We start from the raw sequence: 11,590 nt of genomic DNA on the forward strand, positions 1-11,590 counted from the left end.
GGCTGACCGAAAGCCTGGCTAGACTGACTAGTAGCTGGGTTTCTAAAAGCAGGCTGACCGAAAGCAGGCTGACCGAAAGCCTGGCTAGACTGACTGGCAGCTGGGTTTTCAAAAGCAGGCCGACCAAAAGCAGGATGACCAGACTGATAATATGAGCTCTCTAATGGAAAAGACTGACCAAATATCGACTTGGACGGAACAAGTGGACTAATATAAGGATAGCCAGAATGAAAGCCAGAGCTAGACTGGCTTAACTGATTATCGAGATAAGACATTTGAGAAGGCATTGAAGATAGAGTTGGACGACGTGCATAAGAAGTTTTGCGTCGTAATCTGTCAAAGTGATTTTGACCGAATGAGGCAGTTTGGATAGAGCAGCCATTTCCGGGTGACTCGGGCATATTTTTAGGTCTATCAGATTTATTTTCCTTTGCAGGGTCGAAGTCTATTTCTCTTGGTGAACTGGGCTCAGATGAGACAGGAGAGTCTGTAAATAGTTAGCTTTTGGATCAATCTTCATAGAATGATGCAGACCTAAAAGAACTGTCCCATCGATGCGGGTCTCCCATTCTTCAAGAAGGCTCTCCATTTTGGATCTTCACACAACTTATTACTGTTAATCCAAGCAGAATACTGGAAATATGATTAAGATATAAGATGTTAGAACCATGGTTTCTCGAAACACCGTGGAGTTTGATCTTTTAATAGCAGGACCGTAGCATTCACTGGCCATTTCGTGGAGTCAATGATAACCAATCAACAAGTAATCCGGTTTCCAAAGAGATGGCAAAAGTATTATTGTTAGGCTCTATGAGAAACACTTTCTAAATCAATACTAATAAGCTGATATATGGCTTAAAGAGTTTTTGAAGCAATGGGTCTTTCTTGAAGTTTGCCCAATATAACGCAGTTTCAATTTGATTATCGATAGGTAAGTACACTTGAAGAAAGCATGAATCCGTAAAAGCTATAATTCCTCCTCCTCCTCCTCCTCCTGGTCTTCCTCCTCCTCCTCTTCTTCTCTGTACACTGCGCTCTTCTGCTGCTGGTGCATTAGCTCTTGGATAGCTGACTGAAGAATCTGGTTGTGCTGCTGAACCGACATCATTTGTGTCTCTCTTCCCCCATTGAAGAAGGAAGACTGCTCTGCTCTAGACAGCTCTCCCATACCTATGTATGGTTGTCCAAGGCCATTAAGCATATTGTTCTTGAAAGCCCCGTGTCCGATTCCTTGAATATAATTGTTTATGGGGTTAAATTGATGTGTTTGACTAGTATGAGGCGGCAGTAGGAGGGAAGGAATTTGCTGAGGCATCAAGACATCCTGTAATCTCAGATCACTAATTCCTGAGATTAGTTCGGCTATCAACTTGTCTGCCGTGGATTTGGACCGAAGAATCTGGCCCAGATTGGATCGAGAAACTGCATTGCGTATTTCGCCCTTTGCTGGGTCAATGTGATAAAAGCCCACCACAATGTCCGGTAACCTTGGCTTTATGGAGTTGATGGGCAGTTTGCCAGCAGCAGCAAAGAAGATTCCCCAGTCGCCACCTTCCGCGACTCTATCTCTCAGATTTCTGATCTCGATCACATCCTGCACCACACTTGGCACGCCTAATCGCTCTGCCTGTTCTACAGCAGATCTCCCACCGTGGTACCCGCTATCAACAAGTCGCCACATTTGATTATCATCTTCTACAACAAAGTTGGCGCAATAGGCACCTCGACGCTGTATAAAGCGTATTCTTTCACCAAGCGATGTATAGCCCGGTTTGAAAGACCCACCCACAACGCGAGCTTTGATTGAGAAAGCTCCGTTGTTGCCCCGTACCACCTGACTCGGATTGCCTGCTTGGTTTGGAGCAAAGCCGGAATTTATTATAGGATTGCTATGATCTCCCATTCCAGAAACGTTGCTGGAAGGTTGCCAATTTTGTGCTTGTTCCGGGCTTGGGGGTACCAGTCCCACTGGGTAAGCCTTTTCTTTGACCATAACCTGTATCTCTTCTCGCTTAGCGATGTAAGTCTGAAGATCTCCCTTCCGAAAGGCATTGATAACTTCGTCAAATATATTAATGTACTCCTTGATGTCAAAAGTCATTGAAAATAGGCTTGTACCGCGTTTGTATTTCTTATCCAGCTTATTTGATTTGGAGTCAAGAATCTTCTCGATACGAGCGCAGAATCTTTTCGAGCTTGGAGGCGTAGCTGATAACGAGTTTGTAAAATATTCACCCACTAGCTTCGGCAGGGTATTCCAGAGAGCCTGAAACTCCCCAAAATGCTGCCAGGATTTAGAGTATAGCTTTTTCCATTCGGAGGGGTATTGATTATTATCAATAAACATGTCTAAGTTGCTTTGCATAACCTTCATTGGATACCTGGAGTTCGTGTACGCAATATGTATGGCTTTCCACTTTGCAACAAGACCCGGAACGTCGATAAGGCCGGTATTCGCCTCAAAATTGTTGTTTCTATTTTGTTTCATAATCTCGTTATTGATCTCTTTCAGATCGTTGTATGCTTCTATTCCTGCTCTAGGAAGGCGGTATCCCGGTTCGGGGGAAGGCTTGGAAATCTGAATGTCTGGATTTAGACATGCGGCCTGACATAGAATGAGTAAACTGTTATAAGCTTTTCTATAAGCTGAGATATGATAGCTCTTTTGGGTTAGATCGCTAGATTCGGGCTTAAGTCCCCCTCCCCCGAAGCGAAATCTGATATCGCCACCTTCGGCCCGTTGTATAGCCTCATTTAGTCCTGAGTTTTATTAGCCTAGAGCCTTTGAACTTCTATCATCAAACTCACGCTGAGAAGCCTCGGTAGCTAATTTCCTATGTTCATCATTGAGGATATGCTTATCTGGATGAATCTTCTCTCGCAATTGCTTGGCATCAACATCAGCCCCATCAGGCAAGGCTTTCTCAATTGCAAGTGTTATATTTTGTTGATCGGATTCTACTATCGCTTTCATGATATCAACAATATTATCTTTGCTGAGATTGACAGGATTCTCATAATCATCCTTATTGTCGGCTGTGCCGGAAGTTGTTTCACCTTTGGGCGGTTCATTAATAGGCAAAGGATTTTGAGACTCCATTTTCTTTGAGGATGTCAATCAGACAAACAATAGAATTATTATTATGAGAGAGACTAAAACTGGATTTTCGAATACCTACTCTACGTTCAGGCACCTTTATATAGTTTATTTTCCATGGTTTTTATCAACCATGCTATTTGTCCATGGTCTTATGCATGAACCATGGTAAAATATTCCTATATCTTGTGCCCCACCTTTCAACTTGTATCCTGTGTTACCTGTATCACACTGAGTTTTAGTGGCATACTTCAGATGAATATGCTACACTATTCTATCTTGGTTCTATCTTGCGTGCTTAACGCAGGTGCTTTTCAGTAAGACTCATTGAATCTCTGACTAGGACAGTTGACTAATACAGACTAAAGATTTAAAGAGATTATAGACATTGATCTTGAACAGACAAATAGAAACACACACTATGTTGCAGTCGGCTGTCACAACTCACTTATATTTCATCCTAACAGGATTAATGCGAACATTGGTGATCAGGTCACATTTAATTTCTGTTCTCTAAATCACACTTTAACTCAGTCAACTTTGGAAAGGCCATGTTCTTCAGCCTCAAAGTTCAACACAGGATTTAATCAATATAATCCTGATAATGTGAAACATCTGGCTCTGACTATGACTGTCAACACACTCGACCCGCAATGGTTTTTCTGCGATCAGAGTCAGCCCATTTCCCACTGCCATGAGGGAATGGTTTTCGCTCTTAACCCTGGAAACGAGATGGATACTTTCCTAATGAATGCACGATTCTACCAGTATGCTACTGATATGACTCAAACCAGCATGAATGATATGCAAATAAGCAAGTATGAGCTAATGAGCTACCTCAACCTTGCGACTTTATGTTGTACTAAGCTTAATGATAGATCTACTGCTAAAATTATTCCTGCAAGTGCGAGCACCTCGTTTCCCGCAGTTACCAGTATCTTTCAGGCCATTGCCATCTCTACAAGTGTGGTGACCTCGACAAATTATGTGACTATCTGTCCTTCATCGTGGAAGATTCACTCTCCCAGTATGAGTAGCAGTAGTGTGGGCTCTATCAAACGTCAAACTGTCTCTTCATCTTCTAGTTTTACAACCGTCCCCATTGTATCTGTTCTCTCGCTCTGTTTGGTTATCATGTTCTATTTTTATTGATTTTCTATGTTTTCAGAAGCGATATATTTACTCCCGAATCCAGAGCCGGGCTGCGAGCAATGCTATCCCGATGAACACTGGAGTAGATGACTAGCTAGTTACTATGTTCGTAACAGCTTCAGCCTAATTGCAGATAATTAATGTATGAGATCTTTTAGTTATATCATAAGTTTGACTCTCTATCACTAGGGTAGTATATTGGAGCATAGATTTAGCACAAAACGATATAGTATTTGTACCATCAAGAACACAAGAAACAATCTCTGCATTCCTTATGTTGCTTCCTCATTGCCTACAGCCCTTGACTGCTTCAGACCACCCCTGCATATTTTGTCTCTTTTCTAGAGGCCCATAATCGCCCATTTTTCTCAGGCTGGAAATCATGCTCATGCAAATCAACTCGTTGAGCGGAATCCAAGACCAAGTCTCGAACTTCGTCACGTGTCTTCGAGTCGGAAGAAACTAGGGCCATGTTATTACTTTATTATCAATTGCTTTCAAGGGGACGGGCAAAACAAACTGATTACTAATGCCTTGCCGAGAGATTCAGACAGTTCTTTGTCCATGATGCCTCTAAAGTCGGGTTTACCATAGAATGCTGCCCCTCGACGTCCTAATTTGACTCTCTGACCATCACCATGGCTTTCGTCGGCTCGACGAAGAATATATAGGGTATAGTGAAGTACCTAAGTCATCTGTCAGTGGTAGAATTAGTAATAGAAGCCCAAATCATACCAATGTTTTTGAGTCGTCACTAAGAAGCTGATCCATCCATTGGTAGATCCAATCTTCATGACCTGTATAATTTAGTGGTATTCCAGATAATGGATAGAAGTCCTACTCTCTTCTTCAAGCTCCCAAACAATAGAGATGCGTTTAGGGGTTGTGAGTCCTTTCAAATGCTCGCTCTCCACTTTCAATTGCCGGCTAAGAAGCTCTTTGGCGTATGGTAGCTGTGCTGCAACACCTATTCCTGTTGCTATTAGGATAACACTGTCATATTGTTTAGTATCAATACATTGGCCATAAGGTCCATCTATCCACACGCGAAGGTGCTCATGGCTAGAGGATGCTAAGGCTCGAGTAAAACCTGACTCAATCTTGGCAAGAACGGATAGAGTTATTGCTTCACCATTAGGGCCCTCCTCCCACCAAACGATACTGAAAGGATGCGATTCGGCGAATGATAATGCTCTCACTGCCGGTATGGTCATATAGACATATTGACCTCCCCGTACCTTCCAAGGCCGTGCCAATGTTAGAGTTAGTTTCACCGCATCCTGATATTTGATAAGGTCCGCAGCGGCTACTGGCCGACCAGCGACCAAGTTGTAGTAAAACTGTCGTAGGAAGTATACAATATATGTAAGCACGGAAATTCCCAGTGCAAAGTATAGACAGAATGCATCGAAGCCTTTCTTTTCCTCCAGATGCAACCAAATCATGACCGATGCCATGATACTAAGAAAATTATGACCTTTAAGAAATATTTCGTACGCCCACTGGCGGATCAAGGGAAGAAAAAACAAAGTTGCTGAGCTCAGAGTAATTGCAGCCTGCATAGAATTAGTCAACTTCTTGTTTGGAATCTGGATACAATACTGAACTATAAAACCGTTCCGGTGAGATGCCTCGGCTAGGTCGAAGGAGTATGTACGCACGGCAAAAATAATATGCACTCCGCATTGGATAAGAGCCATCCAACCGAAAGCACGATGAAACCTATTGTAGGCTGACAGCGATAGGTTGAAAAAATGCGCGCCAAAGCTAAGTTGCGGAGTCCAGAGTGCGGGTACTAAATGTAGTAATGCCAGGGAGCCAGCCCGAGACCGAGCTGCACCAGCGCTGTTGACGCCAAGGATATTGCAAATCAAGGTACCACTCCAATGCAAAATATGTATAAAGGCCGCGCCCCGACTAATAGGAGACCAAAACAAGCTTCTCCGTACAATGTACGGCAGCACAATATACCTAGTAAGTAGATAGAAAAGAGCTGGGTTCAATAAGAATTTGAGTATGAATAAGATAAAATGATGCAAGAACAGGAGTCCAATCGCGCCCGATAGGAAATAAGTGTAGATCATCAGTACATTCATGGTTGGAAGAAATCTGGTATAATGACTCTGGACTGTTCGATTTAGCAGCAAGTGCATTCTTATACTTTTGATCAACAATATACCACGATTTTCAAATTGCCGCCGATGCTTGTTTCAAGCCATCATTTAAAAATAGCATCCGCGAAACGCCGCCCTTAAAATAAAACACGAGACCATGGTGTAAGACTTTTCATCACGAGTAATAAATACCTGCAGTCTGTCCATGATCATGGGGCCAGATCATGGAATTATTTATGATCTCTAACTGCGATAAGCCACTCTTCACGCAAAGCCGAGACCATGCCTTACGAAGTTTGGAGAAAAAAGCGCTTGTCACGAACTCATGATGTGGACCCGGTCAAGAACACCAAAGCTGAGCGAGAGAGATTTCGCCGAGGCTGGGCGGCGATGTGCAAAAAGGCAAATGATCTCTATCTAGATGGGATCGAAAATGGGCGTGATCGCCGTGTCTACATGGTCATTTATGATGTACGAAAAAGTCGACAAGGGAAGGGGAAATATACGTCCTTCAACTCTCATCCTCGAGAATCCTGGGTTCCATCTCAAGACGAAGTTGTAAGAGACCTTAAGATCCTGTATAGAAATTATGTACTAACTCAAGTCAGGATGAGCATTATCCAATCACCAAGAAAGTGACACCAGCTGATTTTGGCAACAATCTTGCAGGAAAGCCAGGGGCTGGAAGGTTGCAGAGCCTCTCAAAAGGTCGACAACGCCTGTTCAAGATTTCCAAGCCGCCACTTTGGACTTATAGTTAGGCACATTTGTGTTGATTTTCTCTGCTTTTATTTTAATTATTGATCCAGCGAACATTTATCTGATGATACAGCATGCCTCATATAATATGAACCACAATTCTTTCAAAATGATTGAGCTTGGTACTGAATTTGAAGTCGATGATTGTTATTTCATTCAACTATTGTGATTAGAGAAACCACTGAAAATCCGGCTTTGTTTGCATACAACTCAACTTGCCACTAGCACTGTAAATTACAGTAACCATAACATACGTTGATTTCTTCCGCAGCAGTGCGCTTTGGGTATCCCAGGTCTTAACAAGTCCAAGAATGTGGACAGCTCATACGGGCCTATGATGCCACTTTCACCAACTAGCTGGACATTACAGAACCCGATACAACGAAGTGTTAGACGATTAGTGTCTAAGAAAGTGCCCAATGCAACATGACTGACTGTGATACAGCAAAATATTAGCTGGCGCAAGCTTGGTGTTGCGCTAGAAATTGCTTCCAGGGGGAAATAACGATAGTCACCTTCCAGAATTACCTCTTTCATATGGCAAAACAACTGTTGAAGAGGTGTTGCGAGCATCCTGGTATTCAAGCAATTCCATTCATGTCCCCAGAATAGAGAGAAGTTTGAAAGGCGGAGGGTGATTGGATGCAGTCTCGAATCCTTAGCATTTGACAAAGCCCGTGTAACAACCAGGGCATGGTGCTTAAATGTATTTTCTCTCATTTCTAAAGCCGGAACTTGCCACTGGTGCAACAAGTCGTCAATGCTATCACTGAAACCGAGGCTGAATTCAAATTCTGACGGCAGGACTTTGAACGCATGCGTGAGTGCGTGAAGGTCTGTATGATTCTCAAGAATAAGGCGCTGTTCTCGACAAACACGGCTGATTTTGGTATAAATCCAGAAATAGGAAGAACCATTGCCTGAATCTGGAGACAAATCACAGTCGCGTATTTGTTGGTTGACATAGTCCTCAGGAGTGAATATCTTGGATTTGAAATACTGAAAATCTGTTATATCTTTTTCTTGTCAGTAATCCTTTATGAATATGATCAAGACAAGGTGCATCATACCTGGTCGGATAATATCTGGAACAGAATATCTGAAGCACCGAACGTAGGGAGAAATATTTGATCTATTGAAGTGAGAAAGATTTTTCAATCCCTCTTTTGAGAATTGGAATTCCACTTGTTGAAAAAGCAGAGGAATACAAAAATGGCGCAACTGCCTGTTCACACATGAAAGGCTTTTTATGCCTGAAAAATCGAGACTTGTAAGAATAATAAGAATAATTTCAGTAGGAATAGTGTCTAGGTGCATTGCATCAGTATTATTCATTTAGAAGTGTAGAAAGACTTTGATAGCTTAGTTTAAATCAATCTTAGGTTTATGATTGGAAAAGAGAAGATTCTTAAGAGTTCTCAGTATGAAGATCGGAGCCGAAAAACTTGGCTAATGCTTCTGGGTGAAAGCCCTCCAAAGCCCTGTAGCTGATCTTAGTACAGCGGCCACTCACCAAATCCAGTTTAGAACGAGATTTTCCTGCGCTCGGCTGAAGAAAAGTTATCTAGTCGACCTTGGACCTGTTGTAGAAACACTACAAATCATAATAACCTGTCTTCCAAAACTCCTAATTCCAAATTCTTCCTATGATACGGTCAGAATGGCATTGAATACTCCAGAGCGAGGGATCATGGCAATCAAAGCCATAATCAACACAGATCAGCACAATATTCAAAACACCCAGTAGGTTTTTCTTTCATACCTCATTATCATAGCCTAGACTAACTCTACGAATCAGACATACTTATCTAGAGAATGGTCGCACATACCCTAGACATAATGGAAGCGATTATATGCTTCCATGCGATGAACAAGAACAGGACCGACTCGACATGCTTCACAAAGTGTTCTTAGTAGTCAAGGGATCGGCGAACATCTTACTCTCTCCACTCCCCAGGACTGGCAGAGTGCTGGACTTGGGATGTGGAACGGGTATTTGGGCACTCGATATGGCTAAGAAATACCCAAATGCCATAATTACAGGAGTCGATATCATGTCTACGCAACCTGCGAATTGTCCTCCGAACTGCTTCTTCTTTTCCCCCTTCGACTATGAAAGCCCAAGAGCTTTAAGAGCTGAGTCATGGGACTTAATCCACTTGCAACAGGGTTGCGGAAGTGTTTCTTGTTGGCCGACACTCTACAAAATGGTTCTAGATTGTTTACTGCCAGGAGGGTGGTTTGAACAAGTGGAGATTGATTTTCAGCTTCAGCTGACACGGCGCTCGAAAAATGCCACGGCCCTCCAACATTGGTATCACAATATTCGACGAGCTACCGAGCTTTCTGGTCGCCCTATCACCCATGACTCTGCAAAAACGATTAAACAGCTCTACAGTACTGGTTTTACGGAGGTCCGGCACATATGTATGATGCTTCCACTCAACCCATGGCCTAGAGACGAACATTTAAGGAAAGTTGGCAAATGGTACAGTCTCGCGCTATCGGAAAGTATTGTAACATTGAGTCTCGCGCCTTTCAGTCGTGTATTTAGATGGCGGCTCGATCAGATTATGGATATTGTAGGAAAGGCGAAAGCAGAAATCGTGGATGAGGACTTGGAAGGATTCAATTTGTTGCATGTATATATGGCTCGGAAGGCGACATGAGTTTTACAATTCAGCCTGTCTCAATGCTTGCGTGCATCCATTATAACTTATTTAAAAGAACGCTATTTTGTTGCTGATTCTTGGGAATTACTGCTTTAATAAAGATATACCATGTATAATTTTAAAGATGGCCAGCTTTTCTAAAACTTGGGATTCGTCGCCCTTTACGGCTTCTTTCCCTGCTCTTCCTGGCAATTTGAAGTCATTAATGAATGAAAACGATTGCTGACATGGGCAAAGACATATCCAATCGACGGGGGTGCCTTTGACTTGGTGCGGAAGTAGCCAGAAATCTTCTGTTTTCTCTCAATAGCTTAACATGTTCAAATATATATGCTGCCATCCTCAAAGGGCTTAGCACGAGAAACAGAATGTGTTGAGATAATGTTCTGTTAATTATTAATGTTCCGAGGTACCTAGTAGTGAATCATGATGTACTATTCGCGATTAGGCTCTTCCCGACTAGCCTAATAAGGTTTAGCATGAGCAAGAGAATGATCAAACTTAAAACATTGGTCATACTAGGATACCGCGTCTGGGCATCCGTCAATCAGCTTGCATGAGGTTGCGAACTAACTCCAGCAAAGCTTAGCATGAGAAAAGATATGCAGTACGGAGCAAAATTGATACCATCACATGTATTTACATAGAATCACCAGTACTAGAATAGAGCTTTCATCTGATACATCGTTCAATCCAACAGAGCATAAAAAGAAGAGAATCCAAAAGAATAATCCTATCATGATTCAAACATCCGGAATTCTGATTCGGTTGCTGAAGCCGGTGGCTCTCCTAATTTTTCAAGTGCTTCTGTGACTTCCAGTATCCAAGGACGCAAGCTAGTCAAATAAGACCTGAGTTCAGCCACCATACTAACAATTTCGGATTAGCCTGGGTATTTATTTTGAGAGCTGCAGTCTTTACCTTTTGAGGGAATTGACCCTAAGCCACGATTAGCTATGCTGCAACATTTGATTGGGAGATACCATACTCAGATTCTAGTCGATTGACAAAGTCTTTCACATCCTCCATTTGCAATCCATCCGAGGGGATTTCGTGCTCGACCCCCTCAGGAGTGCTGGTTTGAGACTCTGCCAATGATGGTAAGGAAGGGAAAAATGAAAGAGAAGATTGTGTGTATTCATTCATCGAGAGGTATGATGGGTCAACATCGTATCCAAGGAGAGGCATGGATTCGTTTGAGGGCAGGTCATCCAGACTTTGTAAGAACTGTATGATATCTTCATCTGTATAAGGCAATTGCTCGCTCATCTTGAGAAATCTGTGGGTATGTGTGATATGTGTGATGTGACCCCCAGAAATGTCTGAGCTCTGAATTTAAGTAAATCAAGACCATGGGTCCACGGTCATGATCTAGTAACTGTGGAATATTTGGGGAAGGAAGGCGGCTATATCTGGGCCCGCCCACAAGGAGAAATTGCCAATTGGTTGGACAGAAGTGGTTGAAAATAGATCGCTAACCATCATTGCCCTATTAATAGGGGCCTGCCTTCGTATTATGGGGCATCCTGTGCATAAATCAATCAAGACCACATTTTACGGGAAATGAGTGACAAGGACATCCCCAGGGAGGACGGTGGCACCGATAGCCAGGTTTATATACTGTTCTTAAGCCAACCTTGCTCATCACACTAACAACACTTAGAAACGCATGAATGCTAATTCTCGCCCCGACGGAAATGACCAGTTGAACAAAAATACTGCCTCAGATGATGCGAACTCCACAGTTGCTTTACTACAGAGGGAAAATGAGGAACTCAAGCGAATAATAGCAGATT

At 42.7% G+C, this 11,590-nt stretch overlaps 6 protein-coding genes across 6 annotated transcripts; 2 read left to right on the plus strand and 4 right to left on the minus strand.

Annotated features, from left to right (window-relative positions):
* Positions 1-967: 967 nt before the first annotated feature.
* On the minus strand, positions 968-3,100 carry BP01DRAFT_364741 (putative glutamine rich protein; the record flags this gene model as incomplete). Its single annotated transcript, XM_025576333.1, has 2 exons — positions 968-2,760; positions 2,809-3,100. 2 exons carry the CDS (start codon positions 3,098-3,100, stop codon positions 968-970), a joined length of 2,085 nt encoding a protein of 694 aa, XP_025432551.1.
* Positions 3,101-4,978: 1,878 nt separating this feature from the next.
* Positions 4,979-6,345, minus strand: BP01DRAFT_293476 (uncharacterized protein; the record flags this gene model as incomplete). The annotated part of the gene is made up of 3 exons (XM_025571735.1): positions 4,979-5,046; positions 5,091-5,805; positions 5,857-6,345. The coding sequence occupies 3 exons, from the start codon at positions 6,343-6,345 to the stop codon at positions 4,979-4,981; spliced, it is 1,272 nt and encodes a 423-aa protein (XP_025432552.1).
* Positions 6,346-6,563: 218 nt separating this feature from the next.
* On the plus strand, positions 6,564-7,314 carry BP01DRAFT_390832 (uncharacterized protein). Its single transcript, XM_025578033.1, has 2 exons — positions 6,564-6,921; positions 6,972-7,314. Exons 1-2 carry the CDS (start codon positions 6,646-6,648, stop codon positions 7,122-7,124), a joined length of 429 nt encoding a protein of 142 aa, XP_025432553.1. The 5' UTR covers positions 6,564-6,645; the 3' UTR covers positions 7,125-7,314.
* A 42-nt stretch (positions 7,315-7,356) lies between these two features.
* On the minus strand, positions 7,357-8,478 carry BP01DRAFT_338063 (uncharacterized protein; the record flags this gene model as incomplete). The annotated part of the gene is made up of 2 exons (XM_025573311.1): positions 8,193-8,478; positions 7,357-8,144 (listed from the first exon to the last, which is right to left on the minus strand). The coding sequence occupies exons 1-2, from the start codon at positions 8,455-8,457 to the stop codon at positions 7,357-7,359; spliced, it is 1,053 nt and encodes a 350-aa protein (XP_025432554.1). The 5' UTR covers positions 8,458-8,478.
* Positions 8,479-8,740: 262 nt separating this feature from the next.
* Positions 8,741-9,791, plus strand: BP01DRAFT_338064 (class I SAM-dependent methyltransferase; the record flags this gene model as incomplete). Its single annotated transcript, XM_025573312.1, has 2 exons — positions 8,741-8,865; positions 8,921-9,791. The coding sequence occupies exons 1-2, from the start codon at positions 8,783-8,785 to the stop codon at positions 9,789-9,791; spliced, it is 954 nt and encodes a 317-aa protein (XP_025432555.1). The 5' UTR covers positions 8,741-8,782.
* Positions 9,792-10,449: 658 nt separating this feature from the next.
* BP01DRAFT_355576 (uncharacterized protein) lies at positions 10,450-11,134 on the minus strand. The gene is made up of 3 exons (XM_025574728.1): positions 10,783-11,134; positions 10,716-10,733; positions 10,450-10,663 (listed from the first exon to the last, which is right to left on the minus strand). Exons 1-3 carry the CDS (start codon positions 11,061-11,063, stop codon positions 10,531-10,533), a joined length of 432 nt encoding a protein of 143 aa, XP_025432556.1. The 5' UTR covers positions 11,064-11,134; the 3' UTR covers positions 10,450-10,530.
* Positions 11,135-11,590: the final 456 nt, after the last annotated feature.

The sequence above is a fragment of the Aspergillus saccharolyticus genome, assembly GCF_003184585.1.
Source record: "Aspergillus saccharolyticus JOP 1030-1 unplaced genomic scaffold BP01scaffold_10, whole genome shotgun sequence".
In the NCBI taxonomy this organism is placed as follows: domain Eukaryota; kingdom Fungi; phylum Ascomycota; class Eurotiomycetes; order Eurotiales; family Aspergillaceae; genus Aspergillus; species Aspergillus saccharolyticus.

Excerpts from the sequence above, each read along its gene's own strand:
- BP01DRAFT_390832 (XM_025578033.1), top strand. The coding sequence starts at position 6,646 with ATGCCTTACGAAGTTTGGAGAAAAAAGCGCTTGTCACGAACTCATGAT. Across the intron at positions 6,922-6,971 it reads TTCCATCTCAAGACGAAGTT|GATGAGCATTATCCAATCAC; the intron begins GTAAGAGACCTT and ends AACTCAAGTCAG.
- BP01DRAFT_355576 (XM_025574728.1), bottom strand. The coding sequence starts at position 11,063 with ATGAGCGAGCAATTGCCTTATACAGATGAAGATATCATACAGTTCTTA.